This window comes from Fundulus heteroclitus, chromosome 12 (genome assembly GCF_011125445.2).
Source record: "Fundulus heteroclitus isolate FHET01 chromosome 12, MU-UCD_Fhet_4.1, whole genome shotgun sequence".
NCBI lineage: Eukaryota > Metazoa > Chordata > Actinopteri > Cyprinodontiformes > Fundulidae > Fundulus > Fundulus heteroclitus.
Genome location: NC_046372.1, coordinates 5,098,248 through 5,123,553, shown reverse-complemented (window position 1 = coordinate 5,123,553; position 25,306 = coordinate 5,098,248). Strand labels below are relative to the sequence as shown.

Genomic DNA, 25,306 nt, shown 5'->3' with positions numbered 1-25,306 from the left:
AATTATCTTCGTTTAACCAAAAAGTTTGCTTTTGATAGGAAATCTGACAGACATAGTCTCAAGAAAAAAATAAAACAAGTAAAAGGGGTTTTAATTAATAAAATCATCTGGTTTAATTTTTACAGCATGAAAAATTCCATGTCAAAAATGATTCATACCCGTCAAAATAATCAATTGAAAATTGTTGTTGGCATTACAGGAATTAGACCATTGAAATAATTGCTGAGTTTGAGGTGTGTGTGTGTGTGTGTGTGTGTGTGTGTTTGTTTGTTTGCCGTTCACGCATGTGTGCATGGTTTAACTACTCACTTATGCTATGATAATATAAAGCACAAAAATCTTGCTTGCAATTTTATTGCTGAGGTACGTCAATGAAGCTGCCCGTGTACGTTTTGCTTGCCAGTTATTGAGTGATGATGAAGACAGAGGACACAGGAGACGTTTGACTCATAGTAATGCTGCAGCAAGTAGCATCGCTCATAATTATCATCGATTTAAATTTATTGAGGAACGCACTGGATGGCTCAGACTTGGACTCTTACAGGTTTACAGAATCTAAGTTTTGATTTCACCCAAACTTATTATTATTATCACTTACTTATTACTTGTTCTTGAAATAATTTCTCAGTTTACAGGGACTCAAGTAGATGTTTATTTTTTTAGTTTAAGAATGTGAAGAAAATGTGCATCCTCAAAACTAATGTGAGCAGTCAGTTTCACAAAAAATAAAAGCAGAAATATAGAAATCTTTGCCCTTGTCGGTTGCTCACTACAAAAGGTTCAACCTCAAACATGTACAGGATTTAAGAGTAAAGGATTATAGCACAAGTAATAGGATTACAGTAATCCCCAAACTAGCCTCTAATCTGAGTTAATGTGCAAAAACATAAATTACACCATTTACTTTCGAAAGCTTCATGTTTGTTTTTGGTCCCAAAAGGCCTTGTGGAGAAAGTGCAAATCAGTTTGTTGCACTATAGTCAGTATTAGTTTTACATATTTGGAAATGAAGAATGTTAAGTACCTCACATTTGACCATATAGTATTGGTATTGAATTAGAAAGCGAAGAAAAAAGATGCGTCATGATGAATTAATATACAGATTATGAGACTAATTAGTTCATCACGGATGAGTCAGACATACTGTTTTAATCTGCTCATCATAATGCCAGTGCTACTATTAGGGGTTTGGTGGTATCAGATTACCTCTGCTGTGGCACAGGGTCTACTGTATGTAGTCAAACTACAAATAAATTACATACAAACATGCAAGAAATAACAAATCATTAAATAAATTATTTATTTGTCTCGTTAATCTGTGCCACACTGTAGAAGACTTTAAAACAAGTATCTTATGAACATACTGTACAGTATAGAGGGATAATTAATGCCTGAGAAAAAAAGATAAATAAACTGGGAAAGATATAAACATCTGACAAAGAATGTGTAAAACAGGACAAAAACTTAAAAGAACAATGCTGCCAAGTTACCTTAAGTTGTCCTTCCTGTGCACAGTCACGTGCATCTCATACACTCTACCCTGTGGGACAGCGCCTGCTGGCACCAACAAGCTCACACCTGCATGAGGGAGGATATGTCGGGCAAAACAGACCAAGGCAAAAATAAGTTTCTGTACATTTATTAATTTCACCATTCACAACTGAATCACTGAATGCAAAACTAGTTCTTATTTTCTCACTTTGATTTTTTTTTAAACATTGTTTTTCTTTAAGGCATCCACTGTGCAACCCAATCTTTAATATATCATCGAGAGAAATATATATTTCATAGAAATTGAGAATTGCTTCATATCCAATGCGATTGCATTATTCATTATTTTTGCCAACTTAGTACTTAGAAATAATTACAGAAGAATACTGGAAATGTATGTAAATCAAACTCAAACAGTTTAGATTATGGAAATATGTTAACAAACATTTAATCCTCTTTGATACACTGCCCACGAGGAAAACCATTATTCGAACAAATACAACATTATTGTTTGGAAACAAAGAAAAATATTGTTCTTGTAGCATTTTATTCATCCACAAGTCATAGTTCATTTTCAATATTTTACTCATATGTTTATTAGAAATAAATGTGGGCTAGCCATTTTACATTCCTGATTTTTTATTTTAGACTAATTCTTTTTGGATTTGCAAATGAGCTGACCATAGTGGTTTTAAAATGGTCCACTGGGAGTTTTGCCTCACCTTTAAAAAAATTAAATTACTCCTAAGTATGTATGAAATAATATACTACATTTAAGATTAGATCAATCAGTGGCCCATTTATAGAGACAGACAAAATTAATCCATAGCAATCTAAGTGCTTCAATAGAAGGAAGCTGGACTTCTCTTATTTCTTTAAGACTTTTCACCACTCATCCCAAAATCTTCTTCTGATCTGAATGGGGTTTGGGGTATCAGGCTATTAAATAGTAGTAGGACCAATCACACTAAGAGGGCTGGTAAGACTGGCTCGTTATGGTAACTAATGGGGCTGTTAAGGTCACTGGCCCTACCGGCCATTCACTTCAATGTCACTAAATGACCCAAACATGTTACCTAATCATGCCAACATGTGAGTTGAGTTTGGGTACATGTCTCAAGATGTCGATGCTGGGTGTGTAGGTGTGGTGTTAGACAATAGGAACATAAAGCCAGCTCCACTATTTACTGCTGGTTCTTAAAGTTATTTACATGCCTTCCTTGACCCCTCTCTCAAATCCCCTGTCTTCCCTGTCCAAACTGTGCAGATTGCTATCTTTGAAACAATACCAATTATGGTGGTATTCTAAACATTGACAATTAATTTCAATCTCTTGATTTTAAATACAATTTTAAGAATGAATGAGGGAGCACACTAACCTTTCCATATTGATTGATGAAATTCACATAATTAATTATGTTGATTGAATTGAAATTGTTGAACAGTTTTTACTTTAGTGTAAATTTTTTCAATGGTCACAGATAATTAAATTGATTGTTATTTTACATGCCTTAATAACGAATTCTAATCTGATATGATGCGTTATATGAAATAATAATAAATAAAAAAATTATAACAAGAAATGCTTGCACTAAGTTGTTTGTGTTTGGACAAAGTTAACCTGAGTTGGGTACGATGAGGTGTCCTCCCTGACTATTGAAGGATCCATGAGCAGTGCAGGAGGGATCTCTGGTCCGGGCTAAGCTCTGGCTACGAAGGTTCAGGCTGTCACTGTTATCCAACAAAGACTGAGTAACCTAGGAATAAAACAGGATAACAGTCTGAGTTACAACAAGATGTCAAGGAAGAAGAGGTACGATATGTGACATAACCTGACATCCATTGAGTGCTACAACACGTAGTTCCTATGGGGATGATGTTCAGTGAATTCAAAATAAACTTTCAATCTTTTTTTCCTAATAAATCTATGATACACACTAGAACTATCCAACCATGTATAAAAAGACAGCTATCCTAAACTATTGAAGGACTAATGGAACACATGAACATGCGTTAAATTTAAATAACATCTAATTCTATAAGACATGTACTAAGGACACAAAAAGTTTTTACAAAGGTATTTTCTAGTATGTGTACATTTCCTCCTTTATACTGTTCTCAGGTTGTTGATCTTATGTTCTATACTGCAGGGTTGTAAAATGCACTAGTTTATATCTAAACCACATGTATTAAATAGCTAGCTGGAACGCGATATGAACAAAAAGCGTCTCAAACTGAAAAACTGTGATGTTTTTGAGGCAAGTTAACTTATTAGCCAAGGCATAAGTTTCAAAACTATTAAAAGTAAGAAGAAGGAGAAAAAAAAGGCCAGAAGATTGAATGAATCATCACCACTCATGTGGGGCTCAAAAACGAGGAGCTCAACTCTAACACTGCCCCAGGTCGGGTACTGTGATGAATCCGAGTGGTTCCATCTCTGTTTGTGACAACTGGCTCAAGTATGCATGCCATGTAGTTGACAGAGCAGAGGGAAGAAACTGGGGCACTGAGCCGCATGTATACTAATAGTGTTTGCCTTTGTCTTTGACCAGAAATACCTGCATTTTCAAATCTTTCTTATGCTGTTGTGGCAGAGAGATTATCTGAAAGTCTCCACGGCAACTATACAACTTGGTAGTGAGAGAAGATCAAATCAAGAGGGAAGATTCGGCCTCTATTAATGGATGCACTTATACAATTACCTTAGGAGACAATTTCGAAGAGAAGTCCCCACCGAGGTCATCTGGTGGTGTGACCAGACCTGATGAGTTGTAGACTTTGATCTTCAAGTTAGGAAGAGGATCCAGGAGAGGGGAGTTGGTCATCGGAATTTTATCAGAGACGTCGTGAAGTGCATAAACCGGGCCACGATACATAGCAGCTGCATTGGTCAGGTCCGGAGGGGCCGTGAGTAGATCAGCTGAAAGGACATTACAAAAAAGGCAGGCACAGTAAAAAAAATCATTGAAATCATCTTGTTAAAGGAGGAAGATCCAACATAGAGTCAGAGTCAAGGCTAGAGCAAATGTTATCAGAGAACAGTGAAGTAAAATATCTTGTTTTGTCAGGATTACAGGTGAGTCCAAGTGTTTCAAAATCAGTGAGCAGGAGTAAGGGAAGCAAGGGGAGTAAGGTGACGGTAGGGATGGATGTTGATAAGGCATCTGGGGATGGTATGATAGCATAGTACAAAGGGGCATGATCTGGATCATGGACCAGTCATAGCAGTTGCACTTAGAGGCTGCTTGGCGGAAATGGTGAGAAAAAAAATAACAACAGGAGAAGTTTAAATGTACAAATTTACCCAAGTTCAGATATATTATTATTTGTTAGCATTCATTATCAAACCATTTTCAAAGATTTCTGCTTATTAATGGAAAGACAGCATTTTCTATAATTGATGGATTGAGATGAATATTAGAGGAGATAGGAGAGGTCTTTGATTTGCTCCAGTTGATGAAGTAAATTGTTGAAAACACATTTATTCAGGTTACTGTCTCGGGCAATGAGGAAAGATCCCACATAATTAGCACATAAATGAATGTTGTGGATTATATTAGCTGTTTCAATTCAATTCAAATATGCCGGACTTCCTTAGATGAGCAACTTTTCACCAGTTGCCATTACATGTTCAAATGGCTATGGCTGTGTAGACTTGAATCTGAATGAAACCATATGACTAGACTGTATTAGAATGAATTGGACTAATTTAAATATAAATTGGATCTATATAATGCTAAAACTCCATCTTTTGAAAAATAATGTCACTTACCCTTAAGGGCAGTAACCTAACAAAGCCCACATTTCCCACAAGTCTCTCTCTTAGTGGAACACCTTACACGTGTTGAAGTTTTGAAAGGGACTGACGAGGTGTGAAGAAAATAGTGAATATTAAATATTGCTGCATTATTGTGTTATTTTATTATTGTATAAGTAAGTACATTGTGAGCATGGTACAATCCAGTGTCAAATTATTATGTGTACACATACCCGGCAAATAAAGCTTACCGATTCTGAAATATCCAGACCTTCTTGACATTTTTGTTTCTCTTTCGTAAACAGAGCTATTCAAGTTTGAATTATGTAACATGCATTGAATACATTCCTATAAAACATTAAAATAGTATTTGCTAACTGTTGAAAGACAAGGTCCTCTCTTTTTTTTTTTGGTTTATAATGACCTGGCTCTTAGCTTCACATCTCGAAGGCAAAGATCCTGGTATGGATGTCTCTCTGGATGTCTGTCAGAGAAGGCTGATATTTAGAAATAAAGAAGGAACTGACTTTCTCAGAGCTATCATCAAAGGATATGCAAGACTTCCTTTTCTTTACTCTTATCGCTAAATTGCACAAAAAAGTTTATAATTTAGAGCAGCTTGTAATTTGTCCGCTCCATTACCTCACAGCTGATACAGAGCAGCCTCATTTAATATTACACAGGCTGTCTATGAAGGCAGGAGGCCTATCCATAATTAAAATCCTCATAACTTACTAAATTTTGCTTTGATCACAGAACACCAAACACCTACTGAGGACAAATCCAGCTTTGTTCACACCAGGCTCAATGTTTTTGGGCATAGCACCTGAAATCCTGCTGTTCCCTCCAAGAGAACCTCTATTCCTGTTTTAAAGTCACTCATCATGACCTCCCTTCACCACAGCCACACACACACACACACACACACACACACACACACACACACACACACACACACACACACATGCCTGTCAGCTATCAGTCCTCTACTTTCTCTACCTCCATGCTGTTTACCCTTAATGCCAATGGGTATTGCTGCCAAATAATCCCTGCTGAAATTTAATTAACAAGTAGAGGAAAACCACAGAGAGAAGGAGACACAGAGAGATATATTCAAGGACATAATTCTTCATTATTAGCAATCAGAAGTCATCCCTCAGTACAGAGTGACAAGCATTCCAATGCCTCACAGATAAAATGTCCCCTTCTCGACACAAGACGTTCTTTTATTTATAAATATTTAATATTTACTTTGCTCCCGTCAGACCTCGCTTTCTTGCTTTTACTGTAAACCGAGTGGAATTTTAATCATCCAGGCACAAAATGCCGCATGAACACAAACCTTGGACCGTTGCTTAAGGGTTTACAGGAATTAGCTTTGAATAAAAAGTCTCTTGAAAAGCCAACAAGAAAATCTTTGTGAATAAAAACTGACTTCTCTCTTTGTAGGCAGTGCAGTCCAAAAAAGGGAGGCCTTTGGGAGTTTATCCACCCCTGTAAATGTGATGCCCCCAAGTGAATATTCCTGTATATTTTAACGATAATGGCTTTCAGATGATGAGAACTCAAAACTTATGTTTCTTTAGAAAATTATAATGTTGCATCCGTAAGACCAAAAAAACAAACAAAGATTTTTATAACACATGTCAGCTAACTGAAAATGATGTCCCTGTACTTTGGGGACATTGTATGTACTCAGTACTTGTTCAGGGCTCCTATTGCATAAATAACTGCATCAATGCAGCATGGCATGGAGGTGACCACTATGTGGTTATGCCGAGGTGTTAAAAAGCCAAGGTTGCTTTAATGGCGGTTTTCTGCATTGTTGGGTCCAATGTCCATCATCTTGTTCTAGACAATATACCAGATTTTCTCAATGGGATTTAGGTCAGGTGAGTTTGCAGGCCAATCAAGTATAGTGAAATCATGGTCAGAAAACCAGTAATTGTCACTTTTGCCAATGTGGACATGTACCACATTCTGCTGGAAAATTATATCAGCATCTTCAAAGAGCTCGTCATCAGAGAGGAGCATAATGTGGTCTAATTGTTCATAGAGGATCGCTGGGATAGCCTTGATAAAACACAGTGGAACAAAAACAGGTGGCAAGGCTCTCCACTTCATGGACAGTAGAAAACCTCACATCGGACCTTAAGTGACCTGAATTCTGTGCCTCTCCCCTCTTCCTCCAGACTAAAGTCAAATTCCTTGTTTGTGTGCCCAAACTTTGCAATTAAAGATGATTTTGATTCTGAATTTTAAATATTGTTGTTAAACAAGTGTGACTTTTCATGAACTATGTAGAAAGTTTTTTTGTAGTGTACTATTCAGTGAATGGTAATATAAGATGTAATTTAGTTATGAACTATTGTACCTCAAGAACAAACTTGATTAATTCATTTCAAACTGTTTCATGTGAAGGAAAGTATTTCTTTCAGATTTGTGGGGGCGCTGCAGTGCCTTCTACCAGTCGTTTGCATCAATGCACTTTTGACTGTGCTATGTTAATATCTTTTTTAAATTTCACTCTGCACATAATTTATCCTCGGTTTAACAAACAGAAAACCAAAAGGAGAAGTTTTAACAACTTTTGTTGACTGATAGCTGCTGTTCTTGGATTTCAACATTTAAATATTTGAATATGCATGCAAAGAGGAAGAAAATGTATCACACAAAAGTAGACTGAAAAATCGAGTTCAGTTTAAATAGGAAACATACACTGTCGTGATTGTGATGAGAGAGAGAAATAGAGAGAGAGAGAGAGAGAGACAGAGAGAGAGACAGAAAGAGACAGAGAGACAGAGAGACAGAGAGACAGAGGCAAAGCATGTAAAGCTTGAGACCTGGGAGGAGAATGAAGAGAGGCGGATGCTGATAAACAGGAAATTTGATTGCCCTAAACGTACAGATGGGAAGGGACCGGGGAAAAAAATAACAGAGAGTGAGGAATGACAGACAGAGAGAGAGAGAGAGGCACAGAGGAACTCCTTTGATGGATTAGAGCAGTTTGTGGAAGAGATAGATTAATCCAAACCATCAGAGACTGACAGCATTACGGGGGAAAAGGAAAATAAATGACACTGGCATAAAAGGCTTAAAAAGGATGTGACAGGTACAATTATTTACATGAAAACAACATTACATCTCTTATTAACCAATCCATCATTTAGTTATGTACAGTCACAGAAAATATAGAGTACTGTCTTTATTAGGTTGTGCAGTTGTTTAAATCCAACTTCACGTATATGAGTAGATAGGCAATTGGGTCATTATTTATTAAACAAAGACTAGGCCAAAAGAGAAACTAAGCATTTGGAAAACTAAATACACCCCTTGGTTTAAAAGCTTTTGGAAACTTTAGCAGCAATGTGATGAATGGGTATGAATTTACTAGGCTCTCACATCACCGTGGCATTTTGGCAAAAATTACACTTAGGTTTAGAGGCATTCAGTTCTCTATGGATGTCTAAAAGGCCCACCACAGAATCAGGACAAGGTCGGGACTTGGACTAGGCCAAATTCCATACATACATTACCTGATCTGGCGGTCTTTATATTAACAGACTGAAAGCCTCCATTCAGGGCAGAGGTGTCAATGATGTCCGAGTCAAAGTCGCGGTGCGTCTTGCGATATACAAAGAGTGCCACAATGGCTGAGATGAACAGGCACATAATCACGGCGATGACGATGCCCACATAGAGAGCCACGTCATCTGAACTTGGGGCAGCTAGAGGACACACACAAAAAAACGCACAAAATGTTAGATTCTCTTACTGTGAACAGAAGGTAGAAACATTCTGGATAGACATACTATGGCTGAAATAAAAAAGAGCCAGGGATAGCATTGCTGCAGAGGAATTAAGCAATACTTTTTGAAGGCTTTCAGGCTTTTTTATGCTCACTTCAGAGTATCATTAAGACACAAAGGACAACCTCTATAAGTTCTATTTCAAATGAAATTTTCAAACCGCCCTCAAGCCGGTTTTATGTGGTAATTTGTCTAGACAGAGATACAGGGAGATACAGAAACCTTTCATAAAAAAAAAGAATAGCTTGGAATCTTAAAACTTAATAAGGCTGTTAATTATTTTACAAGAGTCCCAACATCCTTTTTCAATTTGGCTGGTGTGTCTGTGAGAAACTGTGAAACAGTCATACATGATTCATGTTGTAAAGTAGAGGAAGAGACTTCCATTTTTACTTTTAGATAATGTGTAATGGAAAAAGCACAAGCCACTATTAAAGGAAGAATGAAAGAGGAGAGAAAAGGATTAAAGGGGTCCAGTTAGGAGAGCAGGGGATAAAGATGTGGAAATAATTGGAGAAAATATGTTACTCTCAGAAAAATCTTAAAATAGGGTACATAAGCAGTTGAGGACTGTACATACTAAAATAGAAGAAGCTGGCAGATAGGTTTGGAGAAAAAAGAAGAGCAATGAGTGGATGAAATGCAGGGCAGTGATTAAATATAGTAGAGCGCAATGAACCCTGAGTGGAAGGGAGACAGAACGGGGCAGAAGAAAAATAAATCCTGCTTATTTAACATGAAAGTTTTTGGAGTCTTACACTTTAAAGCAAAAATGCTCATAATCATGTCCTCTACAGCTAGTAGGAGGGGATTTGTCTGCAGCTATTAAGACGACGGAAAAGTATAGGAAACCTCCTTTTAATCCACCCTTAAAGTTGAGGAGCAGATAAAAGGCTTTCAGCAACAAACAGCCTCAGTCATTTGCTGAAGGATTTGTTGTCGTCGCACCAGAGCAAATTCAAAAAGCATGAACTTGTTTATGCACGAGAGAACCCTTTGATGAGGTGTACAAACATGCACACTCACACATGCACAGCCATGATACACACAAACCTGGAGCAGAGAGGTCACTTGCCATGTTAGTCAGTCATTTACCACTTGAGGGAGCTGTGAACCACTCGTACAGTCTCTAGGGGCCACGAGTGTCATGCCTACCCTTCATTTACGCTGCTTCTCCGGGAAAGGCAAAGTTAAGTCTGAGATGGTGATCATCTAATCTTTCTGAGCGATTTTTGGATATTTAAATTTGTTTTGAATGAGGAGCATTTAAAACAGCTAGTTGGTAAAGTTAAAAATAAAGTTTTCTATCAAGTGTGTATACCCTATGATACTTGTAGGTGGGCTTGTGCCTATCCTCGTGGGTCACTGGGCAGGAGGCATGCCTTTCTTGCTATAAGGCAACTCTGGTAGCATATTATTATTATTATTATTATTATTATTATTATTATTATTATTATTATTATTATTATTATTATTAATATTAATAATAATAATAATAATAATAATAATAATAATAATAATAATAATAACAACAATAATAATAATAACCCCTTTGTAAAAAAATAATCCATTGTAAACTCATGAAAAGACTTAGACTTTATTCAACTCAAAAAATATCTATTGGTGGCATTTTTGTTTTTTGTCTATGCTTAACTTTTAATTAAGTCAAATTCAATTAGAAATACATAACCTCCTGCATCCCTGAGGTATAAATGTGATGCGACACAATAGCCTATTTTAGAGATCACTGGGACTGAGACAAGCAAAGCTAGAAGAGGACCCCAGTTTATTTTCTCACCTGACAGATGGAGGAGATTGGTATGGGAGATAAAACAAAAATGCTTCTAAACTGTATTGTTAGACCATTGTAGCAAACAGTTTCATCACACTCTCTGTGTGTCCACAGAACAAAAATATTTCAAGGCTTTTGCACACAATTTTACCCCGAGAGCAAATAATTGTTTAGGGTGCTGTAAAATACTGCACATAACATTTCTTTGTTCAAGCTCTAAACTGCTGTGATTGACCACTGAACTCCTAGTCCTAGCATCACACTGTAGGAGACAAAATCTGACATTTACATCATCCCTCCAGTTTGTGTTAGCAAGATAAAAAATACATTAAGAGCTACAAAAACATAGACTATTATCTAATGTTTAACTGACTAATTTTAAAGCACAACCGATAAAACAATAACTTAATTAAAACTTCTCACATCCAGTCACCAGCTTCCTTTTAATTCTGTTTGCTGTGAGGTCTTTGATTCTTGTACTGCACTGCTGCATAAAGCTGTGCTATTATCAAAGTCCCTTCTTTTGGCAGTAGGGAATAGAACTGGATAATCCTCTTATGCCTCCAGTTTCTGATCTTAATTATAATCATCACCATCTACTTATGGAATATTTGCCTTAATTCCGCTTTTACTTCAAGGTTCCTAACTTTACAACACACAAAATGTGCACCAGCTGCTGGAAATACATACTTTCTCTTGTCAAATGATTTTTGCATTGTATGATTTGGTAAACTTTTGTTGTTTTTTAACAAGGTTACATCATGTTGTGGTCTCAAAAGACAAACCGTAACTTGTTTGGTATCAGGGGGTTTAAAGCATTTCTTTACAGCCTTTCAAATAATGTCCTCTATACCAGAGCTGATTCTCTCCTTCCATTATTGTTATTGCTGACTCCATCTGTTTGATTTGCAGATAAATAAAGATCCCATAAGGGTTCCTACCTGCACAAATAACCTAACAACTGCTTGAATCCAAGTTGTTTATTGTTCTGGCTTTACATTCCCTCCCTCGCTTTTTCCTTATATATATATATATATATATATATATATATATATATATATATATATATATATATATATATATATATATATATATATATATATATATATTATTATTATTTTTTTTTTTTTCCTTTATATGCGCACCATCTGTTGCTTTGACCTTGCAAGCAAACATTACAACATAACATACTGAGCCATGGCATTTACAAATGGTGCACAGCAAAAACCCATATTGCATGGGCCATTTAGTTATATTGATCTCATTACTTGTTACTGATGTCTTACTGACATACAGGAGAAATTATTAATCATCTGTAAAAGATGCATGTGATTTAATTCAGTTTGACGATATACAGAGACTTTTGCTCATCACATTGTTACAGTGAATATCTTTCAATATCAAAAGAAAGAAGGTGAGAGTGCACTTTAACTGTTTTGTGCAGCTATAATGACAGTGGCAGATAGCGTGAAGTTCACAGTTTGACTAAGTACTAAAATCTGCACCCCAGCAATAATTTTTTTGGTGGGGTGCAGTATTCATGCAAAGCTCTGACATGGTGACTGGCAGGAAAGAGATGCCTACATGTTTACTTCCATATGCCAGTCAACTGTCTCCTGAGCTTTAACCTTTGTGTACCTAATGCATTAATGAAAAAACATACTGCCTATATTAATACTAAATGTCTCTTTCAGCTCTGTAATCAAAGTCAAATAGGGCATTCCTCAAATGACGTCAAATTACTAAATTTAGATGCATGCGTCAAGGCCATCTTGAGGTCGTACAAGCAGTGCGGTAATGCTTGAGCAGTTTACTTTTATGAGTCAAATAGTGAATAGATATGTCCTGAATATTGTCTCAACAGTCAATAATATGGCAACAACAATCCAAAAGTGACTCACGATATGATGATCGTGACCAAATGAAGGGAGTTTTTTTTCCCATAGATTTTCTAAAACACCAAAGGATTGCAGAGAAATGTCAGTGTTGTTGTTGTAACCGAGAGGACTGACCAAAGACACCTAAATATAGTCTCTAGATGTCCTCTGTGGTAAGGTGCCAACACTTGAACATCCACATCTGAAAACAGTGACTGCAGCATCTGTGCAGATAGGCAACGTTTATTTAGCTTTTTCTTAGTGGCATTAAAACTTCATACACTCCATCAGGGGTGTTCATGGGGGGTTCATGTGAGCTTCAGTGTTGCATAGTCCACTTATTATAAGCGACTTTGGGCTTGTTTTTGTCTAAAGCCATTTGTAACTCTTGTGAATCGGCGGTTGCGGTTTCTTGGGGTTGCTTCTGAACGTGAAGTCGCTTTTTTGGGCTTTGCTTTTTTCCAACAGTACACCTTTTTCTGGTAATTGCACCGCACAGCAAGACAGTGGCTCAAAAATGTGTGTCCACACGACAACTAAAAAAGGATGTAGCAGGTATGCAGGGGCCATTGGTGGCACTGTGAGATTGCTAAAGAAACATGCAAAAACACAGGGCATGCGCAGACAACACAGGGGACAAGGGGCTGTGCAGAGTGGGCTCGCTACAAAGGAAGAGTACTAACAGCCATAACAGACCCGCAACACTGGACGGCGCCATATTTGATGTTATTTGTGAGAGCGAGAAGCATACGGGTTACAGAGAGAGGCAAAGCAACAAGGTCATTGTTTTAAAAAAGTTGCAGCTCGAATTTACACACAGAAAAATGAAACCGCTGTTTTGAAATGCATCCACTCTAGAACTCAGTTTCAAAAATGTTGTTCACAATCTCGCAAAATGCCACATCCAAGTGGACGTACAGCCTAAAAGAGAAAATACCTTTGTGGATACACCTGATCTAGTTTGGGTGGGGATAGGGTTAGAAAAAATAGAAAGCATCCAACCATTGCAAATGTGATGGTATCAGTTTTACAGAGAAAATGCTCAATCTTTTTAGCATATTAGCGTCAAATCATTCTGTGACCCCAAAGAGGTGTTTTGGGACCTCTTGGGGGGTTCTGACCCTCACTTTGGAAACTCCTAGTCTAACTATCTGAGTTGCAAATAGAGCTTTGTGAGAATCTGTTGGAAAGTGGATGGTTGACATCTAGCTCAATTCAGTTCTGATTAGAACCTCTGGCCAACCTCTGCAATGTGCAATTACCATCTTTGTAATATATGAAAAAGATATACAAACCATGTATAGAAAATATATGTTAACATATGATTTACCTATATGCACCATAGGTATATAAATTTTCACAGAATTCTTATGAAATTTCTTACATTAATTGTCTGAAATAAATGCAAAGGTGGTCACTTTCAAGTTAGATAAGACTTATATGAGGTGCAATATATGAAACATAAACTGAAGATCATTGATTGCTTCATTTTTAAAATGTTTTTTTTATTTTTTCATACAGGTTTAAGCAATTTTCCCTGTTTTTATTTTGAAAATAATGAAACACTAGGAGAGAGAAAAATAGGCACCTTTGTTGCAGTAAACCTTTGAAAATATTCAACCTTTAATTTTGTGGAGCAAATTATCAGTGTTCAGCACACCTGCCATTAAATCGTCCAATTTTTATACTCCTCTTTCAACTCCCCTAATTGTTTTTTTTTCAACAACAACTGGGTTCAGGCTTGCCCTGCTTACTTGGAAAACCTTCTTGAACTCCACCCAAATGTTATCAGTATTCCAACTTTTAATCTCCCCTTTACTATTTGTAAAGGTCTTCATTAACAAGTTTCTACGTAACACTAATGTTTTGTGTTTTATTGACCTAATATGAACCAACATGACCTATTTATGTATCTGATACTGTAGCATTAATGAGATCACTAGCTATTGTAAACCAGGTTTTGGAAGATCTTATCAATGGGTTGAGAAACTCTACGGCATGAAGTTCACAACTCAGACAATATGTGAAACTGCAATGACAGTGTAATTGCTAGGCAAATGTAACAGGAATGTATTTTCTGGTCTCTTGCTACACACTGCAAATGCTTTGTCTGCACTTACAAAGATTCACTCACTTCAGCATCCTAAATACTTTGAGTTATTGACTGGGCAGGGGGGTTGGACCTATTTCAAAGTGCTTTCCTTGGACTCCACTGGGCCATGCTCTACTCAACGGTGATTTGCCGACTCACTACTACAGAGAAGGAAACACTGGGTTCACTACATTGAAAGCTGTGGAGTTTTGTCTACAAAGACTGTGTGATTCAAAAAATGGTTCTTCATGGCCGCTGATTTAACCAGTGTTGTGTGTGTGCAGCAGAGGGCAGAGCTTCCTTCTGTGGGAGAGAGGAGCCTTAAGAGGCAGCATGAAAGAAGTCCAGGTGCCAGCCTCTCGGCAGCCCCTGCATGGAAAGCCCACTTCGCAGGAGTCAGGAGGCTTGAGAAAGGCAGCGTGCACGAAGGCCAGGCACCGTGCTGGCAGTGTGAGAGCTTCTGCAGGATGGCTTCTCTCTCGGCAGCGACTGCATGTGGAGCCCACTTTGCTCTTTGCTCCAGCAGCTGCCTCTCCCAGCTCCTGGAGCTTTGCTCCTCAGCTGTTTCGGAACTAACCCAAAGAATACTTAACCAAATCAGCGCAGCCCAATGGGCAAACCCAATATCTACCCTACGAAAATAAAAAGCCCTAAATTTCAACAGAATTTTACCAGTTTCAAACTAATCAGCCTTTCCATCTCTCTCTGAGTAAGAGAGCCTGTTTTGTTCTATGTTTTTATTCAACTTGCTTCTGAAAATGGAGGTGGGGCTTAGAGCTATTGCGTTATCGGGTCTGTTGAGAACTAAAAGCAGTGCAGTGGAGCAGAGTTTGGGCAGGACGGGTAGAGTGGTATGAGGTAGACAGGAGCCATGGAAAAGTCCCAATAGAGTGGGAATAAAAGATTTAACTTTCACCCTAAATGGTCACTGTATCGTTACATATCTGAAAGAAGGCCATTGCCAAGAGAAACAACCCCAATGTTTCATTACGCAATTCTAAACTATGCACGTTACAACCAAATACGCACGCAAAATTGAGACTCCTTTTTTTTTTTTTTTACAACACTAGTGGCTCATTTTGGACAGGAAAAGGGGGTTTGAGAGAGGGGGGAGACGCGCGGCAGAGGACCATACGCCGTAATTGAACCCAGGTCGAGGATCCAGGCCTCTGTATATGGGTAGTGATCACTATTCCTGCCCCGTCGGAGGATGCCTCGACTTTATGTTTTAAAAATGTGATTCATTTTAGACCAACAAAAGTTTTCTGATATGCCACTATCCAAAACAGTGGGGCAACAGCTTAAAGGTTTAGAATTAAACAGTGATGAGGCTAAACATTGTCATGGTATGCAATCGGAACTCAATGACTGAATATAGCTTGTGTTTCACCAGTGCCAGCTTTGATTGTGTAGTCACTGTTAGCGAATAAGTTATCCCATCCTTTAAAACTATTTTGGAGTCAGCAATAGTGTAACTGTATCCGTGTGCGTCAGTAACTGCTGATTGTACTTAAATATTTATAGACCAGAAGGCTCAGGAATTTGCACAAAGGAGATGCTCTCTTTCACATGGACTTGATCACACACAGGGGCTGTCGAAGCAGAAGCCCTGAGCTCATCCTCAGTTAGTACCAATCACTGTCTATTGATTGTCTAGGCTTTTTGTCATTCTCTGACGCTGTTCAATCTACCATGGAGAGGATCTAAACAGAGAGGGGGCAAGGATAACTCAGATTAGCTCGTCTCTATCTTATGTGTGCTTTGCATCCAAAGTAGAGCTTTGGACAATAACTACCTGACACTCATTCGCCTACCTTTTTAATCAAGCAATGTCTATACAACATCCCTCTATAGTAACTATAGTTACTATAGGTGAATACAGCAAATCCCCCTATATTAACTATTAGGGTTCAATCCAAGAGAGAGAATAAGCAAGAACACCACCATTTGTAAGCGTGTCTGTTTATCTTACATGATGAATGAAGGGGGTAAATGTTGATGCCAGGAAAATACATATAGATCTACTACATACTGAGTTTGTATTTATGTTGTCAAAACAAACTCTGCTTTTACAGTCAATTAACACCCTATGCAGTGTGGATTCTGTGTTTTACCAGCTATTTAGTGAAAGGACTCAACGTTGGCCATTAAAGAAACTTATTTATTAGAACCTGATAGAACAATATTATGCTTTTCAGTTTCTGCTGGCCACAGACATAAATACTGAAATACAAGCCGATTCCCACTGCTCAGTTATGCAGCTCATCCTAGAAAATAATAATTTTCAACCACCAAAAAAATCTTTCTGAAAAAAAAAAAAACTATGGGCAAAGTCAGAGACAAATGCATGTACAGTAGGAACCAGAAGCTTACATATACTATATAAAAAGAAATGTAGTAATGGCTTTTCTTGGCAGAGTAGCCTTTATGTCCGCGCTGGTACAGTACTCGTTTCACTGTGGATAATGACACACTCCTACCAGCTTCAGCCAGCATCTTCAGAGGGTCTTTTGCTTTTGTTCTTGAGTTGGTATGGATATTTTGAACCAAAGCATGTTCATCTCTGGGGTACAAAACCTTACTCCTTCCTGAGTTGTACGATGGCTGGACAGTCCCATGGTGTTTATACTTGCATATAATTGCATGAACAAATTAACGTTTTAGCAATTACACCAAAGGATGAACCACACTTAACCAAGTCCACATTTCTCTTCCTGATACCATGGCTGGTTTCTTTTGACTTTCCCATTATGTTAGAGTGTTTTAGGTGTGCCTTTAAAACATCTACAGATGTGTGTCAGATCAACTCAGATGCTTTCTATAATCCTATCAGAAGCGTCTAACGACATGCCATCATCGTTTGGACATTACCAAATTACTTAAAGATCTAGTGATATTAGCGTATGTAAACTTCTGAATACGAAGAAAGTAATAATTATTGCCAGAAATAGTCCTTCTCTTATTTTTCTGGCATTTAGCAAATACAAATAATTTTGGTAATTCTAACAGACCTATAATAGGAAACGGTTATTCAGATTTCATGTCTAATAGAGGGAAAAAGCGTATGTGTCTTAGTGTATATGAACGTCTGGTTTCAACTTTACTAGGTACACCTGTTCAATTGCCTGTTAACACTAACAGGAAATTAGTCGATCAGTATGGGGAAGAAAAAGGATTTAAATGACTTTGAATGTGGCATGTTTGGTGGTGCCAGACAGGCTGTTCTGGGTTCTTTAGAAACTGTTGATTTGATGGGATTGTCATGCACAAGCATCTCTCAGGTTTACAGCAAAGTAGAGAAGATATTCAATGTCAGTTTTGTGGACAAAATTGCCTTATCTACAACAGACAGGCAAGAGACTAAATCAGGGTGGCAAAAAGGACAGCGAAAATCCATATAAGTGGCTAAACATAATAGTGGCAACACTCTACTAATGTATGGCACTTGCAGTTCTACAACCTATAGCCAAATGTTGCATGCAAGCGGTCCTTTGCAATTGCAATATTGCTGTTATTCTTGCTGTCTGTCTTAGTTGTTTTTTGGTTTGGATGGCTGTGTTTCTGTTCTGTGCACCCTGCTAATTAGTGGAGCAGCCCCACCTGCATTAACTCTAATTACCAGTAAGCTTTCACACTTGTGTTTCCACTTATGTATAACTGCTTCTTACACCCAGTCAGCGCCAGATTGACTGCTATTCAGCAGTCATGTGTAAATCGCCTGTTCTGACCAGTGTTCTTGTTTTGGATTCCCTGTTTGCCTTGCCATCGCTGTATGCCTCTTCAGTGTTCTGACTTCTGGACACGACCTTGGACTGTTTATTGATCTCGCACATTGATCCGCCTTTGGACCTTCTGCCTTCTCCTGCCTTCCTTTGAGTGAATGACCCTTGACCGTCACACAGACCTGGTTTGTTTCCATCCATATTTGCCTGTCATATCCTGCCATCAGTTCAGCCTGTTGCATGCGCACCCTGGACTCTTTTTCCTGCCATCACCAGCCGTCCCATATCATATCTCTCTATGATATGGGACATCCCTTCAAGAAGCCAATATGCCAGCAATTGCAATACATTCTTTTCTTTTCAATTTAAAAAGATGCTAAATATTTTTGCTTATATTTTAACATCTGTCTAGCTTGCAATAGACAACTGTTATTTGAATGGCTGGCAATGAAACAAAAACAAATAGATCAAACTAGATGCTATGATTTAACTCAGCAGAATTTTGAATTCTGACAACCTTGTGCCTCATTTGTTATGACACATGTCCTGATGCAATGAGAAAAGGAATTAAAGCTGTTGTTTACACCCATACAGTATGTACTTCAGTCACTTTAAGACAAAGAAGAGAACAATGGGGAAGTGTCAGCACTGAGAAAAATGTCTAACTAATAAACCCAAATAGGAAAACGTAATTACAATTACAACACTCATCATATTCTCATGATAGATGTTTCCTATATGAGAAACAGAATGATATTCTGTTAAATGAGCTGTGACTGCTTCTGTATTATCTCTAATTTTGTCTGTACATCTATCAGCCTTGGATTTTTTATTTTGTAAAACCTGCCATTATAGTAAAACTTTGTCAACAGACCTTAAATAACCCTTGCAAGAATACATTCAAGATACTCAATGCTTTGAAGATATAAAAAAGCACTTCTCCAATGAGAACAGTCAGGAGTAGAGTAATAATAAATGGCAGAGATCTTTTCCCTCTTGCAGCTCTTGCTCCCAGTCTTGTTCCCAGTTTGTAGTAATTTCCTCTCATTGTGGCAGACGGAAAGATAGAAGGACAGAAATGGAAACAAGCGCCCAAGAGGAAACGCAAAGACACTAAAAAATATTATCATGTACAGTCATGGTTAATATATATATTTGTAAATCTTATTAAAATTATTCACCCTAAAAAAAGCCTTTAAAGAAACTTTCTGAATTTTTCATTTAGACTTGACCCCATGAGAAGATCTAATTTCTCTGAGATAGCGGGTCAAATCAAAAGGACACATTCACATTTTCAGGCATTTCAGTGGACTTCTTGGATCCAATTTATTTTTAACAGAGCCAATACAATAAGATTTAAACCCAACACAGTATAGTCTTTGACCATAATGCAAAATTGCCAACTTTGCAAAACAATCCACAGCTTCAACAAACCCACAAATAGTGATTCACGCTGAATGGTACTGGATTGATTCAAAGCTGAGGCAGGAGACAGCGTAATTCATGAGGGCACTATGTGGTATTGTGATGGTTTAGTTTTTAAAGGTAAGCTCTTAAAAATGTCAGTGCAACAATGAAAAGTCAAAAGCAACGAGTGTGAGACAGAATGAAATGGCAAGATGAAGAAAAAAACACATCAATTCCGGGAAAAACATAAAACATCAACTTACATGGAACTCCCAAAGCACTCTGTTCTTTGGGCTCAGTGGACTTCTGAAACAATGAACCTTGGGACAGGAAAAGAAACGAATGGCGGGATGAATAAATGAATTAAAAAAATACAACAGAAATTGAATAAATGAAATCAAATGGAACAAACATGAAAGAACAAAGACTTTGAATTTGAATGCCAGTATTTCCTGCCTGACTTCACCTTCATGTCGGTTTAGTTGTACTACGATTCATATCAAAGAAGGTTTGCAAGAAAACACGAAAAGCTTGTTAGGAAAAAGATGGTAAAAAGGTATAAATTTAGAAACCAGATATGTAAGCCCGTCACTGATGGGCCATGTGTAGTAGTCCACTTAGTTGCAGGAAACAGGAGGTTTATGACGTAGAAGAACTTTTGATGTAATGATGTATAATTGAAGAGCTGGTATATAATTGATATAAAGCTCCCTAACAACATTGTGCACTTCTTGGTAAAACAGCTGACTAAAGAAAACACAGAAAAAGATACACTGGCAAGGTTAAGTGGGGCGATAAGCATATACTGTATAAACTGATTGTTACACTTGTAAACTTGACAGATAGAAGGTCCCACTTCCTTCTAAATGTTAGGTAAGGTGGGGAGCATTTGCCAAAATATTCAATATCAAATTTAAATACTTTGAATAGGTTTTGTGTGATTATAGCACATTGTAATATAATTTATATAGAAAATAACAAATTTCATCACATTTTGTTACTTTGTTACTAGTCTTTGTCAGTTCTGGTGGCGAGCAACCAGAATTGACAATGACTCCTGTATAGGTGTTGAAATGTTTTCAGAAAGAACTTAACGAAAGTTCGGTAGCCTCCGATTAAAGCCTGTTTGCTGTTGTGATGACCTGGATAACTACGAATTTGCATGGGCATGATCTAGGAATGGGAACCTTTCACATTTCAATCGGTACGGTGCAGATACCCAGTACGTTGGAATACATATCGGTACTCAACGGTACCTATTTTTGGTACTTTTATGTGTTTATGTATCTCAACCTTTTTTAAATTTAACATATATATTTCTCGATATATAAACTTGTTTGGATCTAGAAATGAACTTTATTAAATAATTTATTAATTTTGATACATTGCCTGAATCCACAGTACAAAACAACACATTTTTACTAATACAACAGTCATCAGAGGCACAGAGTGAACGTGGTGAATATAAGATTGAAACTGTGTGTGAATAAAGTTCAGGGAATTGTTTTAGTGCAACAGTTTCAGAGAAGAAGAAGAAACTATATGAAAAACATTATATTTTATCTCACTTTGTAAATCAGGGCAGTATACATTTGCAATGAGGGAACAGCGGCTCCCCTCTCTGCACTCTTTGCTCAGACTACAGGCAAGTTTCACGATGTGTTAGATGATGTGTTTGTCTGTTTTTCTGTCTGTGAGACCGTGCTTGGAGAAGTGGGAATGGGCTCACAGCACCACGCGCTGCACTCCAGAACGACTGTTCCTTTCACCGGAAGTCACCAATAATAAAAGAAAGTCTAGATTTTTCGCTAGTCGCATTTTTGAAAAGAGGTTGCTGGATGGGTCCGAAAAGTCGCTAAATATAGTGAGAAATTGCTTCCTTAGATGAAAAGTACACCTGCCACTGGCCTTGTACTTCGCCTCACAAATACTGTAGCGAGCGTAATCTGCTGCGCATTTTGGAAAGATGAGACATAGTTATACTTTCCAGCGCTCTCTGTCTGTCAGGCTTGCTTTGTTCACTGGACCAGTGGCTATTGACGTCATCACGCTCTTGCAACGCTGTGTTCATGTTCAGCATGGAAAATCACCCACTCTTCCACTCCCTCAGTGTTACAGTGATGTGTTTAGGTACCGAAATATGGTACCGTTTGATCTAGTGCGTCAGTGCCTATAAAAGTACCGAATTCGGTACCTATCCCTAGTATGATAATTTAAGTGTCATATGTGTTTTATTTTGTTGTTACACCTAAAAAGGGTCAAAATAATTAATTCAGCAATGGATCAGTGATGGAAGCAACCCTCTCAAGTTACATAGGCGAGTTTCTGATAAGGGCAGCCCGCACGGAGCATCGACACGCACCAAGTGCTGTATATTGACCTGAGTCAAAACTTACACAATGCTGCTTTAAGTTCAGACATTTATTTTGTTTGCCTACATGCATAACTCTGTGAGGCTATAGTTTAACAATGTACAACCCCCTAAAACATATAAATCATTTTATTAGGAATTGTATAGCTAAGACAATAAGCAGTACATATTTCTATTACATTTCTTATATAAGAAAACACAAATAACAGCACAGATAAGACTCTTTGTCATGATGATAAAAATCTGAATCAGTGACGGTACTTGGAGCAACAAGCAAGGAGAAAGATTTATCATGTTTTAATTTTTAGAGTACAACTGTTCGAGCAAACAGCAATAATGAAAACACGGTGCTTGTAAAATGAAGCATGCATGATTAAATGAGAGGGGACACAAGAGAGGTTTAAACAAAAAGACAAGCCAGATGAGACCAAACCATTTAAGAAAAAGTGGGGAAAAGCTGCTGACATGCCATGCAGAAAACAATGCTAAAGAGAGACCACAGTGGGAGGAAACAAAATTGGAATGAGTAGAGGTTTTCAGGGGTGGAGGTGGATTGTTTGTTGCCATGCAGTACCTGCTGATAGCTGTGCATGATAAAAGGAAAACACAATTCACTCTTTCATCCAAATTCAAAAGTTACATAACAGTCATCGTCCCTAGTGATTATTATGGTTTTAGAGGCTGTACTGGAGATTATATTTGTTCTGGTAAAACTGTTGTTCAGCATGTATATTTATGGATAAGCACGCAGTTTGGCAGGGAGGAAAATGTCATGGTCTCCAGGATGACCTGGTGAAGCTCGGAGTGCATCTCTTCCAAGAACTGTGATCAATGTGTCAGATAAAAGTCAACAAGTTAAAACATGAGAGAGAAAACAACTTTAAAAAAATCTCGAAGTCAAACACACACACATACACACGCACGCACACATTGAAGCTCATGCGGGATATCTCTCACATAAACACATCAACACAAAGATAAAAGGATTTGCAGGGCAAAAGTGAGGGCAAATGGATTTCTACCTCGCAAAGTTCAAGCAGACAACTTTTAGAGGAAGAAGGCAGCAAAAGACGATGGAGCGCACAAATCCGAAGGGGGAGGTGCAGAAGGAGAGAGGAGAGGGAAAACGAGGGAGAAGTGCTTCTGAGCACAAAGTCAATTATAGAGCACACTATCTGAAACATTAAATCCCCCACCAAATTGACAGTGCCTTATCAGTTCATTTAAAGCCCTAAAACTCACAGTTAAATGGGTATTTTTAACACCAGTGGGGAACGATTGCCACACACACTTGAAGGCTTTTTTTATGTCTTTGTAAAGGCTATATTCTAAAAGAAAAATCCTTCAAAAACCAAATGGATACATGGCATGAGAATTACCTCATGCCTTTCAAATATACTGTAAATACACTATGTAAAAATGCTGTGCATGCAGAAACTCCCTCTAGTATCCACAGACACAGCGGTACATACACTGAGACAGCATGCTTCATGGATTCCCGTTATTGCTACAGGAAACAGTTGAAACATTAGTGCTGACATAAAACCACGACTGTGCAGTCATTTTAAAGGCAGGAAATCAATCAGGGGAAATGAGCCGAAATCTATACCTCTTTGGGTTTTATGCTAGATTCTGTGACCGCATACAACACAAGCTGCAGGAAATGAATGGATTGGAGATATGGTACACCATACACTGAGGCGAGAATGCATGTACAGTAAGTTGTGTCAATATTGTGGCTAAAGGAAAGATTTTTAAGGATAACATTGTATTATCATTTAGGTATGCACCTCATTGTACTTTATGTGTGCACATATGGGAAAAACCCTAATATAGCAACAAACAGCCTTACCATGCTGATTCAAAGGTCTAACTTGGTTAGGAAGGCTACTATAAAGGTAATAGCTAATCGATTCTGGGGCTATCATAACCGATTATTTTAGTAATTGATTATTCTATTGATTATTCTGATGATTAATCAGATAAAAATGTAACAATCTGCAGATTTTTCACATAATTATTTAAGTTTATTTAATGAGTAATAGAAATAAAGCAAATAGTTCTAGGATCAAAATGTTAAAAGTTTAGCCCTTTCTGGTTGACTTAACATCAATACAATGCAGCTGCCTCTGTAGTGAGAATGGTCACAAACAAAACTTGAATATTACATCAGGTACTCATCATCTACCTACAGTGAACTTATGGAAAGCTCCAGTCAAGTACGACTGCTCGACCACAAGAACCGGTTAGTGTTTTCATTAACAATTATCTTCATTAGCTTACAAAGCTAAGGATTGTAGTGACATGGAGCTAAACCAGTGACAGCAGGTAGATGATGAGGAGTACCAGAAAAATGGAAGGCCTGTGAAGGGGCCTTCAATTTATCTCCGCCCCTGACGGCAAAACAGCACCAGCTTGTAGTGACATCGTAGCTGAAGGAATTCTGCAGTGACAATGAAAACATCTCTCATTGAAAAAAACTGCATAAAATGATAATATCATCATAACTTTTTACTGTCTAACAAGGCTTGACTTTTCAATGTCTCATTTTTCAAAGCCAAATAAATCTGTTTTTCGATGTTATTGCAAGTGATTTTTCAATGTTTAATTTTTCAATGTTTGATTTTACAATGCCAACTCTCTTTCCAATGGCACTGCAAGCTGTCACTGTTTTAGCTCCATAGGGGTAGAGTAGAAGCGCTAATCTTCGGCAGTTAGAAACTCAGTCGATACCAGACAGCTTGTACAGCGTGCGCAGTTTGCTTTTCTGATAAATTTAAGGTGTCCCCACACCTTTACAACTTTAGGTCTCTTTCTTTAAGCTGCTTTTTGTCCATTGCTTTCTGTTTCCACAGCAGATAACCACACTTGGTATCCATGTATTAGCAGGCTAGGCTATCGTTAGCATTAGCTGCCTGGCCGGAACTCAGTGCGCTGAATAAATAAACAATGTAATGAAGCTTTGAGGTAGATAATCTTGCCTCAATG

At 37.8% G+C, this 25,306-nt stretch overlaps 1 protein-coding gene across 3 annotated transcripts in view; it reads right to left on the bottom strand.

Moving 5' to 3' along the window:
- LOC105939939 (netrin receptor UNC5C) overlaps positions 1-25,306 on the bottom strand; it is a 262,858-nt gene that overhangs the window by 18,944 nt on the left and 218,608 nt on the right. For 2 of the 3 annotated variants that reach the window (XM_036143780.1, XM_036143777.1), the window contains exons 8-12: positions 20,211-20,267; positions 8,785-8,976; positions 4,194-4,411; positions 3,113-3,248; positions 1,491-1,578 (exon numbers count right to left, since the gene is read on the bottom strand). In XM_036143780.1, coding sequence (XP_035999673.1) covers positions 1,491-1,578; positions 3,113-3,248; positions 4,194-4,411; positions 8,785-8,976; positions 20,211-20,267 — 691 coding nt within the window. The remainder of the gene's footprint in view (positions 1-1,490; positions 1,579-3,112; positions 3,249-4,193; positions 4,412-8,784; positions 8,977-20,210; positions 20,268-25,306) is intronic. The other variant, XM_036143778.1, reaches the window with a different exon arrangement.